Below are 27,289 nucleotides of genomic sequence, written 5' to 3'. Positions count from 1 at the left end.
GGGGTGGGGGCAGCGGGGCGCCATCGCCCCCTGGCGGTCCGGAGGAATGGGATGGGGGGGGGTCAGAGGGGTTCCGGCATCCCGGCAGCTGGGGATGGGCGGGGGGAATGTGGAGGGAATGGGGCCGGGGGGAGTGAGTGAGGCACCGGGAATGGGGAAATGAGGAATGGGAATGGGGGAAGTGAGGAATGGGAATGGGGAAAGTGAGGAATGGGAATGGGGAAGTGAGGAATGGGAATGGGGGAAGTGAGGAATGGGAATGGGGGAAGTGAGGCACGGGAATGGGGAAGTGAGGAATGGGAATGGGGGAAGTGAGGAATGGGAATGGGGGAAGTGAGGAATGGGAATGGGGGAAGTGAGGAATGGGAATGGGGGAAGTGAGGAATGGGAATGGGGAAGTGAGGCACCGGGAATGGGGAAGTGAGGAATGGGAATGGGGGAAGTGAGGCACCGGGAATGGGGGAAGTGAGGAATGGGAATGAGAGAAGTGAGGCATTGGAATGGGAAACTGAGGCACGGGAATGGGGAAGTGAGGAATGGGAATGGGGGAAGTGAGGAATGGGAATGAGGGAAGTGAGGCATTGGTATGGGAAACTGAGGCACGGGAATGGGGAAGTGAGGAATGGGAATGGGGAAGTGAGGAATGGGAATGAGGGAAGTGAGGCATTGGAATGGGAAACTGAGGCACGGGAATGGGGAAGTGAGGAATGGGAATGGGGAAGTGAGGCACGGGAATGGGGGAAGTGAGGAATGGGAATGGGAAACTGAGGCACGGGAATGGGGGAAGTGAGGCACAGGAATGGGAAACTGAGGCACGGGAATGGGGGAAGTGAGGCACCGGGAATGGGAAACTGAGGCACGGGAATGGGGGAAGTGAGGCACAGGAATGGGAAACTGAGGCACGGGAATGGGAAACTGAGGCACGGGAATGGGGAAGTGAGGAATGGGAATGGGGGAAGTGAGGAATGGGAATGGGAAACTGAGGCACAGGAATGGGGGAAGTGAGGAATGGGAATGGGGAAGTGAGGCACGGGAATGGGAAACTGAGGCACGGGAATGGGGGAAGTGAGGCACCGGGAATGGGGGAAGTGAGGCACCAGGAATGGGAAACTGAGGCACGGGGGCATCAGCAAGTGCAGCACAAGCCATGGAGACCGAGTCAGGGCGGGCTCATGGATGTGTATAAAACCCTAAGGAGAACAGTGCAGGGGAGACAGGGAACAGCATCCATGGTGGGATTCCATGGCGAGCTCCATGGGGGTCCCATGGTGGCAATCCACGGCTGGTTCCATGTGGGTCCCATGGTGGGTCCCATGGTGCTGATCCATGGTGGGTCCCATACTGGGTCCATGATGGGCTCCACGGTGGGTCCCATGGTGCTGGTCCATGGTGGATCCCATACTGGGTGCATGATGGGCTCCACGGTGGGTCCACGCTCAGAGCAGGGTGATCTCACTGGGCGGCAGCGTCAGCCTCTTCTCCCGTGCTCCCAACAACCTCTCCATGTGCGCAGCCACCACTCGGCACAGCTCCAGGCCCTGCCGGAGGGGTCCGCAACCATTGGTGACCCCACCGCCGCCATGGGACCCCCACCACGGATGCTCCCCGAGCATCCCCAACCTGCTCCAGCTGCAGCTGGGTGATGCCCTGCGCCAGGAGGTCGCCCAGGGTGATCTCCACGTAGGGGTAGCTGGACCCGGCCGTGGGGCGCTGTGTCCGTGTGGATTGGATCTCCTTCAGTGAGAACTTGGCGATGGGCTCCTGAGGAAGGGGACAAGGGGGTGGGCCGTGTGCCCCAAAAGGACCGAGGACCGGAGGATGCTGGTGATGCAGCCCCGGGCGCGCTGATGGAGCTAAACCCGGACCCTGCTTTGGAGAGGGATATCCCCGTCTCCCAGCCTCACATCCCGTGGTGCCACAGGCTCTGCCCCTGCTGGGATGGGGACAGGAGCAGGGGGGGTCCCCCCACCCCAAACCCCCCACCTACGTGGGTCTCCTTGCTGAGGAAGTTGAGGCCGTTCTGGTTGACAGCCAGGATGCAGGGGGAGACGATGGCGTTGTTGCTGCAGCTCTGGATGTAGAAGAAGGACGAGCCAAACATGGGGTAGGCACTCAGCAGCCCTGCGGGGTGGAGGACGGGGTCTCAGTGCCCATCACCACCCTGTCCTGCCTGGCTGTGCTGAGGGACCAAAACAACCCCATGCATGGTAGGAGCTGGGTGGGCTCCCAGAGCCTGGCGCTGAACCAGAACCAGGATTGGACCCAGGAGCAATCAAGGGGCCCTGTTGCAGCCTGATGGGAAAGTGGGTGGCCAAGCAGCCTGCTCTGTCCTGCTGCTGTGGTCCTGCCTTCCGTGTGCAGCATCCCACTGGCCATGCAGCACCCCTGCCTCCATGCAGGGCCCATCCCAGGCTCCCCACCCAGAGTATGACATCCCAGCAGCATCTCATCTTCATCAGCATCACCTCCTGCGCATCCCCATCATCATCATTCCATCACATCCTCAGCAGCACCACAACCCCTGCAGCCTTGCATCCCCAGCAGGACTGCATCTCCAGCAGCACTGCATCCTCATTAGCACATATCCTCATTAGCATCACATCCCCACTAGCATCACCTCCCTGGCTCCATCCCGCTCCTGCTCACCCAGGAACTGCGCCCTGGCCTGGTGGGCGCTGAGCGCCTGCGCTTGCTGCATGTGCGGGGTCACCATATGGAGCCAGGACTGAGCCTTCAGCAGGCGGAAGAGCTGTGGTGGGACATAATCCTGCACCTCCCGCCTGAGGGGAGCCAGGGGTCAGGCTGGGGGGGGGGGTCCCGCACCGCATGGGATGCACCCCACAACCCGGACCCTCCATTCCCAGCCATACGCGGTGGGGAGGTGATGGTGGTCCTTGGCTCGGTGCTGGAGGGCGGCCAGCTTGGCCGCGTGTGGGAAGTGCTGCTCTCCCGGCCTGGCGGGTGGCAGGACAGTAAACAGCCCCTTGAGGTAGTCAGGGAGGACCTGGAGGGGACAGAGAACAGGGGCACGGCTTGGGGATGGAGCACACACCATGGTGGGGGGACAGGGACGTGGCCCCGGTGGGGGGGCCTGACCTGGTTGTAGTGCACGGTGACATAGAGCTCGTTGTCAAACTTGAGGGGCTGCCCCCAGACCACGCGGCGGCACCAGAAGGTGTAGCTGGTGTCCCGGCGCTCCGTCTCGGCGGCCACATCCAGCACGTATTCCCGGCGGGTCAGCGGCCGCACGCTCTGCCCTGCACCCGCCACCCCGGGAGATGAGCACCGTGCACAGCATCCTCCATGCACAGCATCCTCCATGCACAGCATCTTCCATGCACAGCTTCCACCATGCACAGCATCTTCCATGCACAGCATCTTCCATGCACAGCTTCCACCATGCACAGCATCCTCCATGCACAGCTTCCACCATGCACAGTACCCACCATGCACGGTATCCACCATGCACAGCACCCACCATGCACAGCACCCACCATGCATAGCATCCTCCATGCACAGCATCCTTCATGCACACCATCCTCCATGCACAACATCCTTCATGCACAGCATCCTCCATGCACAGCATCCTCCATGCACAGCATCCACCATGCACAGCATCCACCATGCACAACATCCTCCATGCACAACATCCTCCATGCACAGCATCCTTCATGCACAGCGTCCTCCATGTACAGTGTCCTTCATGCACAGCATCCACCATGCACGGCATCCTCCATGCATGGCATCCTCCATGCACAGCATCCACCATGCACGGTACCCACCATGCACAGTGTCCTCCATGCACAGCGTCCTCCATGCACAGTATCCACCATGCACAGTATCCACCATGCACAGTGTCCTCCATGCACAGTGTCCTCCATGCATAGCGTCCTCCATGCACAGCATCCACCATGCCTGGTACCCTTCATGCGTAGCATCCACCATGCACAGCATCCTCTCATGCGCAGCATTCTCCATGCATCATACCCACCCTGTGTGACATCCACCATGCACGGCACCCACTATGCACGGTATCCACCCTACACGGTACCCATCATGTGTGGTACCCACCACGCACAGCCATCCTGTCCCCAGCAGCCCCTCACCTCTGTCGGTCACCACAAAGAGGATGTACTCCTCAAAAGCCTCTGGGTGCTGCAGCCCCATCTCACAGCACAGCTCCTCGATCACATCCAGAGCCACCTGCGTATGGGGGCAAGGAGGCTGGGATGCTGCCACAGTCAGCAGCTCCCGCATTGAAGCTCATCCCATGCTGCTTCCCAAGGAAGAGGAGAACAAAGTCCCCCAGCTCATGGACAGCCAAGAGGTGAAGCCCTCTCCATATCTACACCCCCAAGACACCCACAAATGGGGGGGTCCCTCCGTATCTGGGGTACACAGAGCCTCTTGCCTGCTCTAACTCACCGAGCACGTCTTGATCTTGAGGTGCCTCTCAATGCCGCCAGGCAGGAGGAAGAGCTGGCGCTTGGCGCTGCGTCCAGCCTGCATGGGGGGGACACATTGGGGTGCGGGGGGGGGACACCTTTGCAAAGCAAGACCCAAAAGGACACCCTGAATCCCCAAAATATCCCAGGGAACCATCCCGTGGGGATCATCCTGTGTCTCGCCCGTCTTTCCTGGGTGAGGCATTGTGCCCTTCACCCCACACGCGCAGAGCTGCATCCCTACTGGGATGCTCAAGGTACCCCCAAAGAGAGACCAGAAAGGACTATGCTCCCCACACCAGCAAGGGGCCATCAGCTCCAGGACAGTGCCTGGGGGGGACCCCAAGCCATTGGGAGGACCAGGAACCTCTGGGGGTGATCTCAAGCTGGCATCATCCCTGCCCTACACCCCATATGCACCCATCCTCACCACCATGGCCCTCAGCTCCGTGCTGCTGGGGAAGAGGCTGCGGCCACCAAACTGCAGGGTCTTCCGCAGGTTCAGCTCGCAGGCTTTGGCGATGCCTGGCAGGGACAGGGGCCGGGATGAGGAGGGATGGAGCTGAGCCCCGTGCAGCCCGCACCCTGCAGCGTGCACAGCCCCCTACCATGGAACGGCAGGTCCGGGTGCCTGCTAGCATCCTGCAGGAAGGCCAGCAGGAAGGGCCTGAGCACCTCGGAGCACTTGTAGTAAGCAGCGAGGATGTAGAGCAGCCTCCAGCCCTTCTGGCAGCTATCCCTGTGGGAAGGGTAAGGATGCCCATGGAGGCACTGCAAGCTTGGGGTCCCCACATGTCCCCAGACAAGTGTCCCCAGTGCCAGGCTGTGCTGTCCCAGTAGGGATGGTGGATGCCACGGGAGCAGGGATGATGGATGGCCCAGGAGCAGGGACTCACGGCTTGGAGCTGCTGTTGTTGGTGATCTGCTTCACGACCTGGCAGTAGACCTCATCCCGCAGGACCTCGTGCTCTGCACAGAGCTGGGGGACAGGCACAGCTGCCACAGGGTGCTCAAGGCACCCCCAGCACCCAGCACCCCACACAGGGGCTTTACCTTGAGGATGGTGCAGACGCAGTCCAGCTCCGTCTGCCCTCGCGGGGGGTGGTCGCCCATGAACTTCATCACGGCTGGGGACAGAGCCACGCACTGGTACTGCTCATCCCATCCCTTCCCCAGGGATGTGGTCCCCTGGGTGCGGGCAACATCCTGGACCCCTCCAGGCCACCCCATCCTGGTCCTGCTCCCACCCTTCTCCAAGGACAGGGATGGCCATGGGGCAAGGGGCTGGTGCCACTTGCCTACCTTGGAACGCCTCCGTGGCCAGTTTGCTGATGCCACCATCCACGAATTCAATGAGTGACTCCTGGATGGGGGTCTAAAGAGGGAGAGCATCAGCAACGGGGAGCAACCAGAGGGATGGGGTGCGCATCGGGGTGTCATTCACAGAGCCCCCGAGCCCACCGGGGTGACCTGCAGGTGACAGCAAGGCAGGGACACCCCGCTTCCCCTCACCTTGCTGAATGTCAGCATCTCCAGCACATTGGGCACATCCCTTTTGGCCTTCATCCCACAGGGTTCCCTGGGAGACGGATGAAGGAGCAGATGGGCACGGGTGCCTCGGATTCAGGGCATCCCCATCGCACCACTGGGCACTCACGTTGCCTCCCCATGCCGTGCCGCACGGAAATACTGCCTGGCAAAAGCCAGCATGGGGCAGGTCCCTGTGCTGTCACCAAGCTTCTCGCTGCTGTCCCCCTCTGCTGTGCTGGCTGGGGATGCCTGTGGAGCAGAGCAATGGGTACCAGGCGCATCCAGCCCCGGGCATCCACAGCCCCGCGCCAGCACCCACCTCGCTCTTGCGGTCCAGCTCCTGCGCCACGGCGGTGGAGGCCACGGCCACAGCCACGGCTGCTGAAGCCACCACCTTGCCCTGCTTGTCCCTGGGCTCCTCTTTCCTCTCCGCTGGCAAATGGACAAAGTCCGGGGCTGCGACGGGCTGGACGTATTCAGCAGGGAAGAGACCCGACCTGCCGTGGATGGCACCGAACTTCCACCCTGCAGTGGGCAGATGTGCGGATGGATCCAGGCTGGCAGCTCCAGAAAGCCCCTGTCTGTTCCCTCCTGCCCCTTTGCACCCCAAGGCCTTTCCAAGGGGTCTGATTGTAGGATTTGGGTGGAAAAACTGATGTTGCTCAGTGTAAAGGAATGGAGAAGGGGCCACAAAGCCCAGTTCTAGCTGGGATGTGGGGCAGCGTGGGAACCGCAGCGGAGCATCTCCCTGCATCAGGTTGGTACCAAAAAGAGCCTGACCCATCCTGCTCAGGGGTGGCAGAGGCAGGATCCTGCCCCATACCCTAGCCCCAGGGCAGTGTATGCACACCAGGGACACGCATGGGGACAGCACAGCACCCACCAAAGTCCTGGGTGCCCGTCTTCAGCTCCTCCAGGTACATCACCTTCTTGCGGACCACGCAGCCGTAGTAGTGGTCTGTGGGGACACCCACGGGGAGTCATCAAGGCATATCCACATCCATCCAGGATCCAGAAGCCATCAGTCCTGCCACCCCTGTGCCCCACATTGAGGGCGTTTTGGCACGGGGTGGGAGGGGGACCGCTCACCTCTCTCGGGATGCTTCAGTGGCTGCAGGTGGATGATGTCCCCTTTGTGGAAGCTGAGCTGGCCCTTGTCCTCTGGGCTGTAGCTCCTCACAGCCACCACGTACTGGGAGTCCTGGGCACAGTGGGGGGGGCTGGCACAGCCCGTGCACGCAGGCACACGTATGCACACACATGTACACGCGTGTACATCCCATCCCACCCAGCACCCACAGCCCCACCGCGGGGTACCCACCATCACCCCAGGCATGATCCCATTTGCAGGGCACAGCCCAACACACACATCCCCCCCCCCACCCCACCTTCCTGAGCTCCTTGATGAAGTGGTCAACCATGGCCTTGACCTGGGGGGCTTTGGGGGAGAACAGGATGAGCTTCTCGCTGCGCAGGTTGAGCTCCAGCATGTTCCTGGACGGGGTGGTCACAAACAGCACATCGGCATAGCTGGGGAGGATGAGGGGATGCTGAAACACCCGGCACCCACAGCACCCATCGCACCCGGACCACGGGGGTCCCCGCTCTTACCCGTACGCCCTCAACACCCTCAGCTGCTCCCCGGGCATGTTGGTGCCCTTCACCATCCGCAGCAGCTTGACGCCAGTGTGGGACACAGCCAGGATCTGCACCCCCGTCCCCACGCTGCCCTGTGGGGTGGGACCCTGCCTCAGCGGGGGGGGGGGGCACGGGGATGGGGTGCACCCAACACTGACCTGCCCCATGGCTGCACCCTCACCGTGGCGGGGAAGAGGCGAGAGAAATACACATCGCAGCCATCGCGGGCGGCAGCGATGATCTCCCTCTTGACGCTCTCAGTGGCCACGGGGCTGAAGGAATCCAGTTTGTTTTCCGCTGTGGGGAGAAATAGCCACTGGTATTTATTATATACTATATATATACTGCAGTCTCATACTATATATATATATAGTATACAGCCCAGCATATATATATATAGTATAAATATGTGTGTGTGTGTATATATATATATACACCCATGGGAGGATTCAGACACAGGTTCACAGCAAGAGTGGGGATGCTCATCCTCTTCGAAGCCTGGCAGGACCATGATATCCCCCCTGCTGCCTCACTATCCTAATGCAGCAAACCTGGCTGAGACCTGACACAACTCGTGGCTTTGTGGAGCGCTAAATCCTAGAATCAGGGAATGGTTTGGGTTGGAAGGGACCTTAAAGCTCATCCAGTTCCAAGCAGGGACCCCTTCCACTAGAGCAGCTTGCTCCAAGCCCCTGTGTCCAACCTGGCCTTGAACACTGCCAGGGATGGGGCAGCCACAGCTTCTCTGGGCACCCTGTGCCAGCGCCTCAGCACCCTCATAGTAAAGAGCTTCTTCCTTAGATCCAACCTGAACCTCCCCTGTTTCAGTTTGAACCCGTTACCCCTTGTCCTATCACGACAGTCCCTGACGAAGGGTCCCTCTCCAGCATCCCTGTATCACAGGGGTTCATTGCATTTGGAAGCAAAACTACCCCACCTTTAATGGCTTGGAGGTGCCCAGGAGATGAGGATGGATGGGTGTGAGCCCCCCAGGTTTGGGCCCCCATAAGTGTTCCCCCCCCCCTTCCCAGCCTGGGAGCAGCAGGACACAGGTTACCGAAGAGGGATTTGAGTCGGAGCCTCTCCTCCTGGCTGAGCCGGATGCAGGTGTTGGAGAGCACATCATTGAAGATCTGGGGAGGGGGTGAGGAGCAGTGGGGCTCCGTGCACCCCCAGCCCCATTGCTCTGCCTGCTCCCCTGCCTTGGGGTAACCAACAGAGACCTCCTGCTCCTCCATGGCCGCTCGGCATGGGGATGGATGCAGTGGGATGGGTGAACCATCACCCCAGTGATATGAGGGGATACCCCAGCTCCCAGGGGACCTCACCTGCCTGAAGATGAGGTCGAGCAGCAATGGGTTGTTGATGCTGTCCTTGGGGTAGAAAACCTGCCAGGAGGGAGACCAGCATCACCATCAGCGCCCCGAACTTAGCAACAAAACCCCTTTATCCCCATAGCACTTCCACACCACCCTGTCCCCATCCCTGTCCCCACCACGCACCTCCTTCCGGATGTATATTTTCCAGGGCACGTTGTGGTAGGTGTAGAAGTCCTCACTGCAGCTCCGGTGCAGCTGGGTCTGGACCTGCTGCGCCTCGGATGGGAGCTCCCGTGACACAGAGACTGGAAAGGGATGGGAAGTCCTGCACATCCCTGAGGGAACCACCAAGAGCCCCTCTTCACAAGGGGAAACGGGGACCAGGGAGGGTTTAGCTTGACACAGAGGTTATCCCATGAGGATGCTGTAGAGCTGGATCCCCCCCGCCAAGCGCCACTGCCCTGCAGTACCTTGGGACCGGGTGGCCACCGCACGCCCCGTTGGTGGTCGCAGTGGGTACCTGCTGCTGGTGACCGGCTTCACCGTGGCCACCACCTCCTTGGGCCCCTGAGAGGCAGATTCACTGCGGCTGGTGATGGTGACACACACACACCACCCCCCCCACCCCAGCCTGATGTGGGGCACACAGGGTGGCTGCATCCCTACCGCAGCCACTGGGGGTGCTGAGAGCTGCTCCTTCAGGATCTGCATGGCTTCCTCGTGGGGGTCCTGCTTCTTCCCAAAGAGCTTGCTGTGGAGACAGCACTTCACAGTGCCTGCACCCCAGCATCACTTGCATCCCAGCATCACTGGCACCCAGCATCACCTGCATCCCAGCATCACCTGCACCCCAGCATCACCTGCACCCCAGCATCACCTGTATCCCAGCATCACCTGCACCCCAGCATCACCTGCATCCCAGCATCACCTGCATCCCAGCATCACCGGCACCCCAGCATCACCTGCATCCCAGCATCACCTGCATCCCAGCATCACCTGCACCCCAGCATCACCGGCACCCCAGCATCACCTGCATCCCAGCATCACTTGCATCCCAGCATCGCCTGCATCCCAGCATCACCGGCACCCCAGCATCACCTGCATCCCAGCATCACCTGCATCCCAGCATCACCTGCACCCCAGCATCACCGGCACCCCAGCATCACCTGCACCCCAGCATCAGCTTCATACCAGCATCACCGGCACCCCAGCATCACCTGCACCCCAGGATCACCTGTACCCAAGCATCACCTGCACCCCAGCATCACCTGTACCCAAGCATCACCTGCACCCCAGCATCACCTGTATCCCAGCATGCCTGTACCCCAGCATGCCTGTACCCCAGCATCACCTGCACCCCAGCATCACCTGCACCCCAGCATTAGCTGCACCCCAGCATCACCTGTACCTGGCACCATCTGCACCCTGGTATTAGCTGCATCCTGGACGCATTCTGGCACCACCTGTATTCCCAACATCACCTGTATCCCAGCATTGCCTGCAACCTGGCATTGCCTGTACCCCGGCATCATCCGCACCCCAGCATTAGCTGCATCCAGGCATCATCTCTATCTGGCATCACCTGCACCTCCAGCCTCACCTGTACACCCGTATCACCTGTACCCCAACATCACATGCACCCTGGCATTGGCTGCATCCTGGCATCACCCAAACCTTGGGATTAGCTGCATCCTGGTGTCACCTGCACCCCTAGCATCATCTGCACCCCAGCATCACCTGTACCCCAGCATCACCTGTATCCAGGCATCACCTCTACCTGGCATCACCTGCATCCCCAGCATTGCCTGCATCCCAGCGCATGCACCCACATGCAGGAGGGGCCGGTGTCTCTCTGGGGCGCAGGGGTACCTGTGGGGCTGGGATCCGCGTGGGGCCGGCTGGCACTGCCGGATGATGTTCCGGATGTCGTGTGTGGGCCGCGGGAAGTGCTCCGAGTTGAGCCGGGAATTCTGCACCAGCTCTCCCGGCCACCGCCGGCCCACAGGGGCTGTGGGGCCAAGTGCATGGCTCAGGGGCTCACTGCTGGGGCTGACACAAGCCCCCACTGACACCACATTGCACTGGGACCCCTTACCTGCTTTCTGCATGTAGGGCCGGGGCTGGGGGGCGCGGGATGGTGTCCCCTCAGCTGCTCTGCCCTGCGAGGGACACCCCACTGTGAGCATCCAGACACACACACCCCCCCCCGCTGCCCCCAGCCCCACAGAGCTGCCCAGGAGAGCTGTGGGGCAGGGCACTATCCCTCCCAGATCCCCATCTCAGCCCCACTGACCGGTGGCTGGTTGGCATCTGCCCGGTGCTGTGAGGATGGGGCTGGCTCCGTGCCTGTGATGCCAAAAGGGCACAGCTCAGACAGGATGTCCTGCCCCCCCCAAACCGGGGCTATGGGGTGCAGGGATGAGCCCACAGCAGGGATCAGGAGGGGAAACCGAGGCAGGGAGCTGGCTGAGGGTGCTCACCTCTTGGCTGCTGTGTCTCTGGAGGCACTGGGGATTTGCTGTGCTCGGCATCACCATCCCCTCCTCCTGCACCACCTCTTCCCTTCATCCTCTGTGTGACAGCAGCCGGCTTCTCAAGCTCCTGGGGGACAATGGGATGGATGATGGATGGATGGATGGATGGATGGATGGATGGATGGATGGGATGGATGATGGATGGATGGATGGGTGGATGAGTGGATGGATGGGTGGAAGTCAAGCCAACTGCACCCCCAAAATGCTATACTCCTTCTCACCCCATTGCCATAGGAGAGCACAGGGTCAAAGAGGCTGTCCAGGTACCGGTCCAGACCCTTCTGGCTGCGCGGCTCCCCAAATTCCCCATCTCCTGGGGGACAAGGAGGGATGAGCTGTCAGCAGCAGGGCTTCACCAGCATGGTCCCACCATGGGTCGGAGGGTGATGCCCTACCGTGGGGGTGGTACACCTCTGTGGATGGCAGCGTTGGGGCTTTCACAGCTGGAGGAGGGGGTACTTCATCCAAATCCAAGCCGTGCCCCAACACCCTGCAGAGGGAGAGGATGCACTCATTGTGCACCCACTGGGTACCGGATCACCACCAGGACCCCATCCCATGCCTCTGCCGGCACCCATCCAGCGGGGCACCCATCCCTGCCCGGGTACCTACGCCCGGCTGTCCCCGCCGTGGCTCTCAGCTCCATCCCATGCCACCAGGAAGCAGGACTTCTGCTTGGGGAAGCCACGGAGCAGCTCGAGGTCAGAGATGAGGTCCAGGACATAGTCATGACCAGCCAGCTCGGCCCATTGGGCACCCGCCTTCATGGCCACGGACCAGCCCCGCCAGCCCTCCACCAGCCCCCTGCCAACAGCGGGGTGGGGATGGGAGTCCAGCAGTGCCCCGGCTCCGTGGGGACACCCTGGACATCCCAAGTGCAAGAGCCTGGGGTCACCCAAAGTGATGCTGAGCGCCATGGAACGGGTGGGTACCGAGCTGGTGGGTACCTGTGCTTCAGGACATCCCCTGCCAGGTCCTCGCCTGTGGCCCAGGAGTGGACAGGGCAGGAGAACTGGTCACCTGGGGAGGGATGGGATGGGATGGGAGCAGGACCCACCAGTGCACCCCTGCCCCAAGCTGGGTCTGACCCTCCCCGCCGCATGCCCCAGCCCCACGCCACCCGCACCATTGAAGCAGTGCAGGTCCAGCGCCATGCTGGCTTGCTGCCGGTTCGCCGTCCACTCCAGCAGTGATGGGGGGTAGGCTCGGGCGGCCGCGGCACCCAGCTGGGAGCGGGCCATGGCATGCATCAGCTTGCGCTGGCACACCGGCTTGTAGCCAGCGAAGGCGTAGTCAGAGACGAACCTGGGGGCAAGGGAGGATGCTGCAGGAGGAGGAGGGATGTGGGCAGCATCCATAGGCACATGGGGCAAGCTGGCCCCAGGGACCACAGAGGGACTAAGAGCATCCCCAGAGGGATCTTGGTAGCACCCTGGGCATATATTCCAAGCTGGCCCCCAGGGACCATGGAGGGACCTCAGAGCATCACCAATGGGACCTGCATGGCATCCCTGGGCAGATGCGTTAGGCTGGCCCCAAGGGACCACAAAGGGACCAAGAACATCCCTGGAGGGATCTCAGCAGCATCCTTGGGCATATACTCCAAGGTGGCCAGAGGGATCCTGGAGGGACCTGAGCATGATCCCTGGCCACATGCGCCAGACTGGCCACAGAGATCATGGAGTGACTTCAGAGCATCCCCAGTGGGACCTGGGCAACATCCTCAGGCACATGTGTCAGGCTGGCCCCAGAGGACCACAGGACAGACTAAGAGCATTCCTGGAGGGATCTTGGCAGCATAATGTGTGCTAGACCAGCCAGAGGGATCCTAGAGGGACCTGAGCATCATCACTGGCCACATGTGCCAGGCTGGCCCTAGGGGACCACAGAGGGACTAAGAGCATCCCTGGAGGGATCTCAGCAGCATCCTTGGCACATGTGCCAAGTTGGCCTCGAAGACCACGGGTGGACCTCAGAGCATCCCCAGCTTGACCCGGGCAGCATCCTCAGCCACGTGTACCAGGCTATCCCAGGGAACCCCAGCAGCATCCCCAAGGATCCCAGCCATCCCCAGCGCCCACGCCGCTCCCCATCCCCATATCTCACTTGAGCAGGTACTTGTCGAAGGCGGTGGAGGGGGGAAAGGCGCTGAGGCAGGCGGCCAGCAGCAGCCAGCCCCGCTCCTCGTTGTTGACGTTGGTGTTGCGCCAGACCTGGTTGGCCGCTTGTGCCAGGAGCTCGTCCCGCAGCCCCGGCACCGACAGCCCCTTCTGCACGATGTAGTTGCCAAAGAGGGTCTCCTGTGAGCCTCCCAGCGCCGGGTCCCCCATGAACCGCAGGATCTGAGTGGGGACAGCGAGGTCCTTCCCTCCACCGCCGGGCAGGGAGCAGGCAGGGGGCCATGGTGATGGACCCTGTGCCATGCCACCTACCAGCTGGAACAGGCTCAGCGCCTCGTGGCACAGCTCCTCATCCAGCCGGGTGAGAGGAGCCATCAGTGGGGCTGTCAGCATCCCGAACGCTGGTTCCTGCGGTGACACCCGCACCCATGGCTACCCCAGCCCTGGGGACAGGCTCAGGCTATGAGGGACCAGCCCCATGGTGCTGAGCATGGGGTTGATGCTGGAGGGGGACTACGGGGCTGCAAAAGGGCTGGGGTGCAGGATGGGGCCGGCAGCCTCCCAGCAGTGGTTTGGGATGGACTCAGTGGCACCAGGGATGCTGGCACCTTGGTGAGGCTGGGAGCAGGATCCGGCCCCGGCGCTGTCATTTGGGATGCTGGGGACCGGGAAACACACGGCAAAAATAGGAGGCGAGGAGGAAGGAGGAAAAGAGACCAGGGACGGGGCTGGGATCCCGGGAACAAATCGACCTGGTCTCCCGCCCCAGCGTTTCCGGATCTGCCCCGCGTCGGGCGTCCAGGAGGGCTCGGCGGGTGTCTCTGCATAGCCTCAGCGGGGTCCCCCCGGCCTCTGGAGACGACAGGAACCCACGGGGAGGGAGGGAGGCGGCAGCCGGCTCCCTGCAGCACCGCAGCCCCGCCGGGTCCGGCCCCTCTCGCACCCCGCAGCATCCCCGGGGCCGAGCCCGGTGGGGGCAGAGGGAGGAGGCTCCGGACTCCCCCTCCTCTGGGGACCCTGGACCTGAGCGCTCACGACCGAGGAGTCCCCAAACCATCGGGGCAGGTTCCCGGCCGCCGGCGCCCACCTTACCTGGAAGTGGCCCCGCACGTACTTGGCCATGGGGTACTCGTTGATGTCGAGCGGGAGCGTGAGCTGCGAGTCGGGCTGCAGCGCCGGCGGCGGCACCAGCACCACGCAGCCGGCGTTCACCTCCCGGGCGGCTGCGGCACAGCGGGCAGATGCGGCACCGCCATAGGGATGCGTGGTGGTGGTGGGGGGGAATAAGGGGGCTGGGAGCGGTGCCGGCCGCCCCACAGGACGCGCTCACCTGCGGCCGCCTCCAGCAGCCCCATCAGTTCGGCCGGGATCTCCAGGTGGGTGACGTCCACCACCTCCCTCCTGGTCAGCTCCTGCAGGCATAGGGCAGGGATGCAGCAGCCCAGCACCCATGGGTGCCTCCGCATGGGGATGGGCGAGCACATGGTAGGGATGAGAGCAGCACGGGTTGCATAGAGTCGCATGCGTGCTTCCCGCAGTGCTGCACAGCCGTTACCTGCTTCATCCTTTCCTTCTCCGCCTCTGCCCGCCGGCGGGCATCCTCCTTCTTCTGCAAGCAGAGCACCCACATTGAGCCCATGCCATGAGGGAGGCCAAGAGGCAGCCTTTTATCCCCTGGCATCACCAGGCTTCCATGGCAAAGAGCACCATGGTGCATGGAGGAGATGGTGGGGATGGGGTCTGTGGATGCCTCTCCAGACCCACCACCGAGCACGCAGCAGGGAGGAAACGGGGGCCCAGGACCCCTCTCATGGATGTGCCATCCCCACCCTCACCTTGAGGTACCGCCGGCGGTTCACATAGATGTGCACCAGCGACCTGAACTTGATGAGCGTGCGCCGCATGCGCCGGTACCGCTGCCTGCCATGGGGAGAGCACCCATCACCCTCCGCCACCCACCAGAGCCCACCCACCACCTCCAGGCACCCCAACCTGGCCAGGTATCCCCTCGCCCGGCTCTGCAGGAGGACGATCTTCCTGCGGAGGGAGCGGAAGCGCCTCTTGATGAAGAAGGTGCGAGCGTAGCGCTGGAGCGTGAGCGCGGCCAAGTGATGGGCACGAGCACGCTTGCTCTCCAGGGCCTGGTACAGCTGCTCCTTCAGGAAGAGCTGGGAAAGGGGGGCGATGCTGTGAGCCCCACACCTCGCCTGCCATCCCCAAGGGCATCACCGGAGCTAAACCCCCTGCCCTGGGACAAGCACCTTGCTGACACCGACGTAGTACATGCTGGGGCTGACGGGGCAGAGGCTCCTCAGCATCTCCACACAGTTGGCGCCGTTGGGAATGACGTTGGACCACATGTCAACGAGGCAGCGGTACCTGGACAAGCAGTGTGACACCGTCACCACACCGGATCCCACCACCAGTGTGGACATCTTCCGGCGTGATGGTCACCATGGCTACAAGGATGCTCGAGAGGGGCTCTTCATCAGGGATTGCAGCGATAGGACAAGGGGGAATGGGTTTAAACTGAAATGGGGGAGATCAGATTAGATCTAAGGAAGAAACTCTTTACTGTGAGAGTGATGAGGCACTGGAATGGGTTGCCCAAAGAAGTGGTGAATGCTCCATCCCTGGCAGTGTTCAAGGCCAGGTTGGACACAGGGGCTTGGAGCAAGCTGCTCTAGTGGGAGGTGTCCCTGCCCATGGCAAGGGTTGGAGCTGGATGAGCTTTAAGGTCCCCTCAACCCAAACCATTGTATTCTTTTTTGATTCTATGCCTAGAAAGCTTCTCCTGCTGCTGTGGACCAAAGCAAGGGGGCTCCCAGCTGCCACCAAAGAGTCCCTCCAAACACCCACAAATTCTGTGCTCTACCCTCACCAGGATGCTGGTACCCAGCCCACAGCCTCCAGGCACCTGTCGATGAAGACGAGGAAAGGGATGCGGATGGGGAAGCCCTCCTTGCGGATGCGGATGGTCTCCAGGATCCCTGAGTACCGCAGCTGGCTGCTGACCACATCAGCCTCAAAGAGCCCTGGCTCCTGGGGAGGAGATGGGGAGAAGCTTTAGTGGCCATTAGGGAAACCCTTGTGTGCCCACCACAGCATTGGCATCACCATGGGTCGGAGAGCCCCAAACAAGCTCTCACCTTCTTATTGTTGGGTTTGAGACAGCGCACGAAGAAGGGGTTGCACCTGCATTGAAGAGACCGCATTGGCCATGGGGAACAGGGGACAAAGCCAGCTTGGCCACCTTGGGCTTGGTCCATGGTCACCCTGCTCCCACCATCCCGGTGTTCCTGCCTGTCCTGACCTCTCCATCTTTTCCACCAGCTCCAGGAGCGACTGCTGGAACCGGGCGGCCACAGTGGGAGCCTTGTACCGCCGGGTCCTGGTGCTGCTCCTCCTGTGGAGGCTCCTCTGCCGCGCCATCACCTGGGCATGGCCGAAGAAGAGGTTGGCCACCACCTTGGGAAGATGGGAAGGGTTAGGGAGGAGGAAGGCGGATGGATGGAGCAGCAATCCCGGCTCCTCTTCCCAGCCCAACCACTGCCTTCTTGTCCAGCCATATCCCTTATTCACGGTTTGATTCCCTGCATAGGGATGGGGAAGCACAAGAGCAGCCCCTGTGTCCCCCTTTGTGCCAATGCTTGAGGGGTCAAAGCCCAGAGGACCCCACGGGAAGAGGGCACAGGAGTCATCTTCTGCTTCTGGTCCCCCTCGGCTTCACCAGCCATGGGGGCACATGCTTGGGGACGTGAAGGGTGGTGTGTATGGAAGGGGGTCATCCATGCCTGCTGTGTCCCCAGGAGCAGGGGCTAGCAGGGCCCTACCTTGGTCCTGCTGCTGATGAACAGGTCCAGCACATCCTGACGGACCTGGTCATAGTTCTTATCCAAAAACTTGTGGACCTGGCAAAGAGCAAAAGCTCACAGGGGCAAGGAGATGCAGGCCAGGATGTGCCCCCATAGATGGACCCCCTGAGCTGCCCCAACCCCATAAACCTCCTCTTTAACCCTGCTTAGGACCATCCCACCAGTCCATACCTGGTAGGTCACCTTCCCTGCGTAGTGCTTGATGGTGAACTCGGGCAGTGGCATCTTCGGCTTGGTGTACAGGGGGTTCGTCCCATGGTGGTAGTGACACTTCTGGAGGAACGTGTGGTCGGTGGCCTGGGGATGGATGCAGGGGTGAGACACGGATTGGGTCATTCAGCAGCCCTCGGGATGTAGGCATCAGGATGGGGATGCCAGCATCAGATTGGGGATGCTGGACCAGATGTCAGCTCTGTCACTGGTCACGGGCATCTGCTCCTCTGTGCCTCAGTTTCCCCATCAGAGACCCCACAGCCTCATCTAGGGCAGGGTTCTCAGTAATCCCTGCAAAAGCAAGCCCTCTGGGGGAAGTTGCTCCAATGGCACCAACCTAGGACCTCTTGGGGCTTGTTTCCAGCCTGGAAACCCCCATGAACGGAGCATCCGTGGGGAATGGAAATTCCCAACCACAGTGACCACCCGGTGCTGCCATCCTGACCTGGGGGAAGCAGCTCTGGTCATCCAGGATGCGCAGGATTCCATAGGGCTTCTGGGAGATGAGGTCGATGCAGGGCTGGTTGTCACTGAATGGGATCTCCTTCCACTCAATCTGCTCCCGCAGGTACTCCTCCTATGGGGCCAGCACTCGGTCAGCCCCACGGCGATGCTGGGCATGGGGCAGAGCCCTGCACAGCTCACTGGGCCCAAACCTGCTCCTCCTGGAACACAATCTTGTTGAAGAAGAACTGCAGGTACTCGTTGGCGTAGTTGATGCAGAGCTGCTCAAAGCTGTTGAAGTTGAGATCCTGCAAGAAGAAAGCTCCATGGAGCCTGAGATCCTGCAGCACCGGGGCTGGTGGCTGGGTGGGATGGAGCTGGGATGGATCCCGCTCACCTCAAAGCCGTAGATGTCCAGGATGGCGATGGAGAGGGCCTCCTGCCGCGGGTACACCAGCTTGTTGATGCGGTCCGTGAGCCAGCCGAAGAGCAGGGAGTAGAGGGTCTTGGCAATGGCATCCCTGAATGGGGAAGATGAGCTGGAGCTCCAGCGTGGCACGGCACGGCATGGCATGGCATACACCACCACCACGGCTGCCAGCACTCACCATAGCCCAGAACATCCCTTAGGGCTGCAGTTTTCCTCACCAAGAGCCTAATCCTCACTGGGAGGCTTGGCCATCCCTTTCCCATCCCAACATTCCACCTCCTGCCCCATCCCTAGGGACCCCCCTTCCCCTTTACCTGGCATCCACGGCGCTTTCAACAGTCAGAGGGGTAAAAATCTTCTCCCGCAGTGTCTCCTGGTTGGGATGCACAAACCCAAGGGTGCGATGGAGCTTCAGCATCACAAACCGTGGTCCCCAAGGACCCCATCCCCTGCCTGCATCCCCCCTTCACTCACCGTCACCTTGAAGGTGATGGCTTTCTGCAGGCCCTCAGGGGACACCTGCAGCAGCTCAGCCACGGTCCGGATCTCCGTGGCGCTCACCACCATGGCCACCTCCTGGCAGTCGCTCTATGGGACGCAGTGAGGCGATGGGATGCTGCGATCCCCCCTCTGCCGCATCCCGAATCAAGGAGCAGGGCTCGGCTCTCCCTTTGGGTACCTCGTATTTGTCAAAGTAGACGTTGCCCAAGTGGAGGACGGAGGAGAGGATGCGGAAGATGCTGTTCTGCTCCTCCACGCTGAAGCTCAGCGCTTCCATGGTGTTGAGCAGGCGATGGAAATCCTCCTCATCGTTCTTCCCGGGAATCTCGCAGTTCCCACCCTGGAATTGCCCCATCCATGCCATCAATGGGTGCCATGGTGGGGGGGGCAGCACCTAGCACTGGAGGGGGACACCCTCCCCATCCACATGTTGAATCCAGGAAACCATCAGCACCCCAAAGCCTGGTCAGGCCCCCCCTCCCCAAAAGGAAGGTGCCATGGGGCTGTTTGGGGTCTCCCTACCTGGTTCAGGTAGTAGTATGTCTCGGCGCCCTGCAGGCAGTACCGCTGCCGCTGCTGCACGGGCAGCCCTGCCAGCATCTCATAGAAGATGTGGTAATTGCGCTCGCTCTTGGCCTGGGATGCAGAGGATCGGGGTGGGATGGGGTCCATGGGGAGCGCAGGGATGGGGGGCAGAGCCTCACACCCACCTGGAAGACCACACGGGACTTCTCCAGCAGGTACTGCGAGGTTATGGCACCGCAGATCAAACCACTATAGGGGTGAGATTGGGCACCCGGCTGCAGCCTCAGCATGGGCAGGAGCTCTGTCCCCATCCCAGTGCCCATCCGGATGCTCCCTGCGGCACCAGGGGGTTGGTTCTGGTTCCCGGGTACCCCCAAAGGGGATGGGTGGGGAGAGTAAGGCTCCCTGCATCCAGCTCCCAAGCTAGGGCTGGAGATGCTGCACCCCAGGGTGACATTGAGCAGGGGGATCAGTGGGAATGAGCAAGGATAGGAATGGGGGACATCATAGGGATGAAGAGTGGTCACAGTGCCAGCCCAGGGCACAGCATCCCTACCCTAAGGACAGCGAACACTGCCTGTCTTGAGGCAACATTACCTTATCCCTACCATTTATCCCCAGGAGCATCCCTGTGTGCATGCTATGCCAGCGCCAAGGGACTGCGGGGCTGGGGGCCTGGTTGGGCACCCCTAGGGACACACGGAGGGGACCCACCAGAGGCGGGATCTGCTCAGCACTCATCATTACTTACTCCTCCAGGAAGATCTCCACAAACTTCCCAAACCTGCTGGAATTATCGTTCCTCACGGTTTTGGCGTTGCCGAAGGACTCCAGCAAGGGGGTCGCCTCCAGGATCTGCGATGGGGAGAGATGGGGGTCAACCCAGGCACCCCAACAGCCCCACTCCAACACCCTTCAGCCCCATGCAGACACCCCAATTCAAGGTGTGCACTGAGACCAGGTTGCAAGAGGATGCAGGAGAGCACAAGAACCCCATGTATTCCCATGGACCACACTCCCACATCCATCCCAGCATCCATCCTGCACCCAGGGTGATGTGGCCACCACAATGCTCAATCCCCTTGAGCCATCCCAGCCCATGAGTCCCTTCCGGTACCTCTATCTGCCGTGGTCCAGGTGGAAGCAAAGGATAAGGAGGGAGAAGTAGAGCCATGAGCAGGGGATGGAGGAGAGGGCAAGGAGGGGGGACAAGGGGATGGGGACAGGGAGGTACCTGTGGGGCAGTGCTGCGCTTCTGGCTGACGGCTGCCAGGTACCGCAGGATCAGTTTGGTGGCTTCAGTCTTTCCTGAGCCACTCTCCCCACTGAAATACAGAGAAGGGGACATGGCCGGGGCCATCACCAACAAAAGAGGGGGTTAAAGGGGTCTGCAGACCCCAAACCCACCCAGCACCCCAATCCCCATAGGGGATGCTGCAAGGATGGGCTGGTGGCATGGTGGCAGCATCCTGCATCCAGCAATTAGGGCAGCACTGATTAGGGAGAGCCATGCATGGGGATGGCCTTGTCCCACCTGATGACGATACACTGGTTGTGTTTGGCATCCATCACTTTGGAGTAGGCGACGTTCGCGATGGCAAAGAGGTGCCTGGAGTGGGGAGAAGCAGAACTGGGGGGGGGTCTGGTGCCACATTGCCCCAGTACAGGGACCCCAGTGCACCCTGAGCATCCCCATGCACAGACAGCACCCTGACACGAGGGTCCTTGAGGACCTGGGACCACTGGGGGCTGCCGTAGGACCAAGGGGAGGGTAATGATGGGTAGATGTGCCCCAGGGTGTTTGGGACACCCCAATACTCACGGTGGGTTCTCACCCAGGGCTCTGCCTTCATACTGCAGGACCTGCTCCGTGCCGTAGATGTCATAGAGCCGGTACGGGTTCACCGACACCAGGATGCTGCCGATGTAGGTCTATAGAGAGCCAGGTTTGGGTGCTGACCCCCAAAACACCCCACACCCGGGGCCTCGGGGGATGCTGTGCACCCCTAAGCTTACATAGATGAGCTGGCGCTCGAACCGTGTCCGGATGTTGCTCAGCACCGCAGCCTCCTGGAGGTCCCTGCATGGAGCAGAGGCTGTGTTAGGGGATGGCAGGGGGGCAGGAGGTGTCCGCTGACCCCAAGCGTGTCCCCAACATCCCCAGGAGGATGGAGCAGAACCTGTGTTCGGATGGGACGGGATGGGGTGGGATAGGATGGGAGCAGAGGGGGCTGTAAGTGCGTGGATGGGGGACAAGGAGCACTCACTCCAGCTGGGTCATGTCCTCCAGCCCGTCCTCCTCCTGTGGCTCCTGGTACCGCATGATGGGCAGGCTGCACAGCGACTGCATCTGCATGGAACAACCCAGACCCATCACTACAGGGCTGTGCCAACCCCCTCCAATGTCCTATCTGGCCACCACCACCACCTCAAACCCACCATCTATGACCCCAAAAAGGGGACCCCACAGCCAGTGATGGCAAGGACCCCAAACAAGCATCTCACAGGCCCAAAACAGGTCCCCCAGCAAGAGTGTGGTGCTTCAGGGGATAGCAGCAGCACTGGAAATGGGGACATGAGGCCACCAAAGCATCCTTGGGGGACTGGTCCAGGCAGCACCTCCAGGGGAGATGATGGAAGGGGGCTGTGATGGGGGCCAAGCCGTGGGGCTGGGGGCTGCTCCCCATGCCTGTGCCCCACACAGAGGTGACACGGGGCGGGGGACACAAGGAGCCCACACTGGCTGCCATCCAGGGCAGGCAGGAAAGCAGACACCAGCCGGGTCAGAGCGCAGGGATCAGGTCTCAGCATTTCCATACGCGAGAATCAAGTGTCCCCGATGGGGCCGTGCAGGGGGGGACGACACACACACACACACACAATGGGCAATAACAACCCCCATACACCCTGCTCCCTATGGCAGGACCCCCACCAGCATCATTCACCTCCCACCCTGGGTGCTGCAACCCCCTTGGCTCTAATGTCTTCACACACCATGGAGCCAGCAACCACAATACACCACCCATCCCGGGCCCTCCGACTGCCAGTTCATCCCGCAGCTCCATCCCATCACCGGCACCACGTTGTGCTCCCCTCATCCCGGTCCTCGGAGCTACCGGCTCATCCCGCAGCTCCATCCCATCACCGGCACCACGTTGTGCTCCCCTCATCCCGGTCCGCAGCTCCATCCCATCACCGGCACCACGTTGTGCTCCCCTCATCCCGGTCCCTGGTGCTACCGCCTCATCCCGCAGCTCCATCCCATCACCAGCACCACGTTGTGCTCCCCCCATCCCGGTCCCTGGTGCTACCGGCTCATCCCGCAGCTCCATCCCATCACCGGCACCACGTTGTGCTCCCCCCATCCCGGTCCACAGCTCCATCCCATCACCAGCACCACGTTGTTCTCCCCCCATCCCGGTCCTCGGAGCTACCGCCTCATCCCGCAGCTCCATCCCATCACCAGCACCACGTTGTGCTCCCCCCATCCCGGTCCCTGGTGCTACCGCCTCATCCCGCAGCTCCATCCCATCACCGGCACCACGTTGCGCTCCGGCCGGCGTTACCTTGCTGCGCCAGGGCTGCTTGCTGCCCAGGTACCCGTCCGCCCAGGGGTGCCGGTCCCTCCAGCCGCCCCCCGGCGAGCGCTGGCTCAGGTACCGGGCGATGTCGGCTCCTCGCTGGCTCGCCCACCGCCGGCCGCGCTGGGAGGGCAGCTGGGGGGGGCCCTGCTCTGCCGTCCAGGCGTCGGGCATCTCCCGCACCCGCACGACGTGCTGCGCGGACCAGTGCTGCTTGTACATGCGGGACGCCCGTCGGAAGGAGCCCAACCTCTGCACCTGCGGCGTCACCACCGCGTAGCGCCCCGCGCCCTCCTCCCCGGACAAAGCATCCCCCTCGGCGGCCTCCGAGCCACGGGGGCCATAGCGGGGGGTGGCCGGGGAGCCGGGGGCTCTGCCGCGGGGTGATGGGAAAGAGGCGTGACGCTGCGGTGAGGGGCTCCGGTCCCCGCGAGGCACGGACGGGACAATGGGGCGTCCGGTGTCGGTCCAACCCCGGCGCCCCGGGGGTGGGGGGCTCGGTGATCTACGGGTGCTCCCGTCCCGTCGGGATGAGCGCTGGGGAGAGGAGGGTGAGCGGGAGGAAGGGCGGCGGGCGGGTGGTGGGGATGAGGGGGTTGCAGAAGGGGCCATGCTCCTCACGAGCAGCGATGCCAGGGATTGCCCCATGGAGCGGATTGGGCTGCTCGCTTCGGCAGCGGACGGCCGGGCCGGGGGGGAGCGCGGGGCCATCCCGGCAAGGGGCTGCCCGATGCGCTGGATGAAGGTTTTGGGGGTACCAGGAGCGGGGCTGGGAGGCGGGGGCGCCCCAGCAGCAGCGCCCTGCCAGGGGGGCAGCTCCGCGTCCCAAGAGGGGCCGAGGCGGCGGCTGCCGGGCCGGGAGGTCGATGCCATGAAGGGGGATCTCTGCAGCGGCTTCACAGCCTTGGTGGGGGGCTCGGGGAGCCGGGGCCAGGCCTGGGGGAGCGGCAGCCCGGGGGGGCTGCTCTGCCTCAAGGACCGGGGTCTCCCCGACCCCGCCGCGGGCACCCCCAAACGCCTCCCCCCGGGGCCAGGGGAGCGGGGCGAGGACGGCGGCGGGGCGGGGGGCTCGGGGCCGAACCGACGGATGCTGGCACCGAGGGACGGGGAGCGCCGCGGGGCCTCGGGGCGCTGCCGGGCCGGGGGCGGCGATGGGGAGCGCCCCGCGGTGGCGAAGGGGTTACGGAGGGACGGGAGCCGGAGCGGCCCCCAGGACCCCCCTGGTGGGGAAGGGTCCCTGGCTGGAGAAGAGGGGTCCCTGCCAGAGCGCCTATAGGAGGGCTGTGGGGCGCGGGGGTCCCGGGGTCCCATTGCAGCCCGCGGAGGGCGGCTGGGGGGCTGCGAGAGGGAGCGCTGCAGGAACTGCCCCAAGGGGCTCCCGCAGGCCCGCGCTGCGGCAAAGCGGCGGCCCCGGGGTGCTGCTGGTGCTGGAGGCTCGTACTCATCGTAGTCATCCTCATCACGGGCCGGGGGGAGATGGGGGGACGGCGGGAGGGGGACATCGAGGCGGTCCCTGCCGAAAAGCTTGACCTGAGGCCGGGGGAAGAGCCGGAACTTGCGATTGAGGGAGAGCTTGGAGGAGAGCGTCTCCCGCATGCCCCGCAGCGAGGAGGTGCTGAGGATGGAGAAGGGATACTCCTTGTCCTCCTCCTCCTCTTCATCCCACTCCTCGGGCTCCCCGGCCTCCGCGATCTCCTCCAGGCCCAGGGCATAGGGGTTGCAGGACTGGGCATGCGGTGCCCACCCCCCCTCGCTGTACTGGATGCGGTGCTCAGGGTACTCGCCCCCAGGGTACCCCCCCGAGAGGGGGTCCCCAAAGTCCTCGTAGGGGTCCCCCCTGTAGCCAAAAGCCCCCACCGTGTCCTCGCCGTACTCCTGGTCGCTGCCGTAGGGGTCGTAGAGGGCGAGGGGGGACCCGCCACCAAATGCTCCCTCATCCCCCAGCTCCGCGTAGCCATAGGGGGGTCCCTGGGGGTCTCCCTCCTCCCAACCCCCCCCATAGAAGCCATAATCCTGCTCTGCCTCATAGCCAGGGTAGTCAGAGTAGGGGCTCGGCCCCACATCCTCGTAGCCGTATGCTGCAGGGTAGGCTGGGGCTTGGGCATAGCCTTCCTCCTCCTCAGTGTAGCCACGTTGAGGGCCGTAGGCTCCATCCTCCTCCTCACTGTAGCTACGCCACGGGCCATAGTCTCCCTCCTCCTCAGCGTAGCCGCGCCGAGGACCGTAGGCTCCATCCTCCTCCTTGCCGTAGCCACGCCAGCGGCCATAGGCTCCATCTTTCTTCTTGGCATAGCCCCGGCGGGACCCATACGCTCCATCCTCCTTCTTGCTGTAGCCACGCCGGTGCCTGTAAGCTCCATCCTCCTCCTCAGCCCATCCATAGCGCGGCACCGGCACCTCGGCGGATGCGCGCTGGGAACGCCGCCGGGATGGCCGTCGCGCCATACTGCCGCGCCGCGACACCCTGCCGCTGCCTCCGCCGCCACCGGGGATGCGCTTCATGTTGGCCCGGTGCCGGAGGATCTCGTCTTCCGCAGGGAACGGCAGCTTCTTGGCACCGATCCGGGACAGCCAGGCCGTGTCGGCCGCACGGCTGCCCCCCACCAGCCGCCCGCGCCGGTTCAGCACCTTCCTGGCCAGCCAGCCCGTGGCTGCGGCCGCCTTGCTCAGCACCTGTGCCCGGGGCTTGAATTTCCTCTCCGGGCGCCGGCGGAAGAGGGATGCTCCGTCCTCGGCGTCGGCCGCGCCGCGCCGCAGCAGCAGGAAGGACGGCTTCGCCTGCGGCGCGCTGCCGGGTGATGCTTCCTTCCTCTTCTTGCCCACGCGCTTGAAGCGCACCATGAGGTTGGAGGTGGACTTGAGCACCGCTTTGTTCTTCTTCTTCTTCCTCCTGTGGGTGCTGCGCTTGTGCAGCCCCCAGAAGAAGCGCGACGTGTTCTTGAACTGAGCCTTCTTGGGACGGCGCAAACCCAGCTTCTGGAAGCGCAGGAAGAGCTTGGAGGTGCTGCGGAGGCTCCGCTTCGCCTTGGCCTTCGGTGCTGCCGCCGCTGCCTCCTCTTCCTCAGCCGGGCTGGGCTCCACGAGTGCTTTGGTCTCTGCACCCCCTTTGGCTCCTTTCTTCTTCTTGGCGTTGGTGGTCGACAGCCCCACCACCAGCTTGGAGGTGCCCTTCAGGTTCTTCTTGGTGAGCTCCGCATCGCTCTTGCTCTCCTCCTCCTCCGGCTCCAGCTGCACCTTCTTCCCCCGGCCCGGCTTCTTCCCCACCACCCCCTTGAGCATCCCCTTCTTCTCCTTCCCCTTCCCCTTCTTGGGCTCCTCCACAACCTCCTCCTCCTCTGCATCCTTCTCCTTCTCCTCCACCACCACCTCTGTCTCCTCACTCTCCTCCTCCTTCAGCAGCTCCGCATCCGACGTCTCCTCCGACTCGTTGGGCGCCTCTTTCTTGCCTTTCTTCCCATCTTTCCCTTTCCCCCCTTTCCCTTTGGCTTCCGCATCCTTTTTGGGCTCCCCCTTCTTCCCGACCATCCCGACGGTTGCAGATGCTCATGCTCCAACCCCGGCGGGGCGCTGGGAGGCGATGCCCAGCTCCGGCACGAGGCAGCTCCCGTCACCCGGAATTACCTGCACCCGGTGCCGATGAGGCCCATGCCCGTGCGTGGCTCCCTCGGCTGCCGGCAGCCCCCCTCTTGGCATGGTGCTGGAAGTGGCGGGGGGAGCAGCACCGGTGCAGCCCCCGGTGTGAGCTGCCTCCTGCCTCCCCACGAGCTGGGCTCTGGCTGTAACCCAAGCGCCGCGGCTCATGGTGGTGGCATCAATAATGTAAGGGCTGCGCTGCTCCGGCCACCAGAGCTTTCCAATGCAGCAGGGAAGGGCCCCCCGCTGATGGGAGCATCCCCACAATGGGATACTGCAATGTCACCAGCCCCATAACAGACACCTCCCCACCCCGACACTCCTCGGTGCTCCCTGCGCTCTCCACTGGGGAATCCACCTCTTCCCCCACGCAGCACAAAGGAGGATGAAGCCCAAGGATGCTTTTGACCCCATAAAGCCAAAGCCCAGCGCTGAGAAAGAGGAGCCCAGAGCCCAGAGCACGCGTTAGCACCGGCACCATGAGCACGGCCAAAGGGAGCG

General features: G+C 62.7%; 2 protein-coding genes across 2 annotated transcripts in view; one reads left to right on the top strand and one right to left on the bottom strand.

Moving 5' to 3' along the window:
* The window catches only part of FLII (FLII actin remodeling protein), a 167,263-nt gene that overhangs the window by 41,215 nt on the left and 98,759 nt on the right, over positions 1-27,289 (top strand). The gene's annotated exons all lie outside the window — the stretch shown is intronic.
* MYO15A (myosin XVA) lies at positions 1,437-26,082 on the bottom strand. Its single transcript, XM_062619009.1, has 63 exons — positions 23,141-26,082; positions 21,842-21,924; positions 21,591-21,654; positions 21,397-21,506; positions 21,109-21,183; positions 20,809-20,899; positions 20,692-20,697; positions 20,326-20,429; positions 19,760-19,823; positions 19,572-19,685; positions 19,228-19,389; positions 19,023-19,136; positions 18,863-18,921; positions 18,516-18,639; positions 18,331-18,426; positions 18,120-18,251; positions 17,633-17,758; positions 17,420-17,497; positions 16,900-17,054; positions 16,736-16,781; positions 16,504-16,628; positions 15,848-15,965; positions 15,422-15,754; positions 15,142-15,195; positions 14,917-14,998; positions 14,679-14,809; positions 13,899-13,994; positions 13,573-13,808; positions 12,593-12,771; positions 12,414-12,486; positions 12,079-12,270; positions 11,862-11,956; positions 11,688-11,779; positions 11,413-11,533; positions 11,226-11,278; positions 11,028-11,091; positions 10,802-10,940; positions 9,599-9,683; positions 9,403-9,499; positions 9,116-9,237; positions 8,942-9,001; positions 8,671-8,746; positions 7,795-7,910; positions 7,587-7,705; positions 7,364-7,505; positions 7,065-7,176; positions 6,859-6,933; positions 6,295-6,500; positions 6,103-6,224; positions 5,958-6,024; positions 5,748-5,820; positions 5,499-5,572; positions 5,342-5,424; positions 5,054-5,184; positions 4,876-4,970; positions 4,426-4,503; positions 4,107-4,203; positions 3,097-3,257; positions 2,871-3,004; positions 2,647-2,780; positions 1,988-2,121; positions 1,621-1,761; positions 1,437-1,538 (listed from the first exon to the last, which is right to left on the bottom strand). Exons 1-63 carry the CDS (start codon positions 25,994-25,996, stop codon positions 1,437-1,439), a joined length of 9,678 nt encoding a protein of 3,225 aa, XP_062474993.1. The 5' UTR covers positions 25,997-26,082.

This window comes from Pezoporus occidentalis, unplaced genomic scaffold (assembly GCF_034315485.1).
Source record: "Pezoporus occidentalis ecotype Australia unplaced genomic scaffold, CSIRO_AGI_Poc_V1 ctg208, whole genome shotgun sequence".
Taxonomy (NCBI): domain Eukaryota; kingdom Metazoa; phylum Chordata; class Aves; order Psittaciformes; family Psittacidae; genus Pezoporus; species Pezoporus occidentalis.
Note: the sequence above shows the minus strand (reverse complement) of the source record. Positions and strands in the feature narration are given on the sequence as shown.

What these genes read in the sequence shown, in the direction of transcription:
- MYO15A (XM_062619009.1), bottom strand. Translation starts at nt 25,996, where the DNA reads ATGGTGCGCTTCAAGCGCGTGGGCAAGAAGAGGAAGGAAGCATCACCC. An exon ending in TCTACTTTGACAAATACGAG is followed by an intron (nt 19,137 to 19,227) that starts GTACCCAAAGGG and finishes TGCGTCCCATAG; the next exon opens with AGCGACTGCCAGGAGGTGGC. An exon ending in TCAAACCCAACAATAAGAAG is followed by an intron (nt 16,629 to 16,735) that starts GTGAGAGCTTGT and finishes TCTCCTCCCCAG; the next exon opens with GAGCCAGGGCTCTTTGAGGC.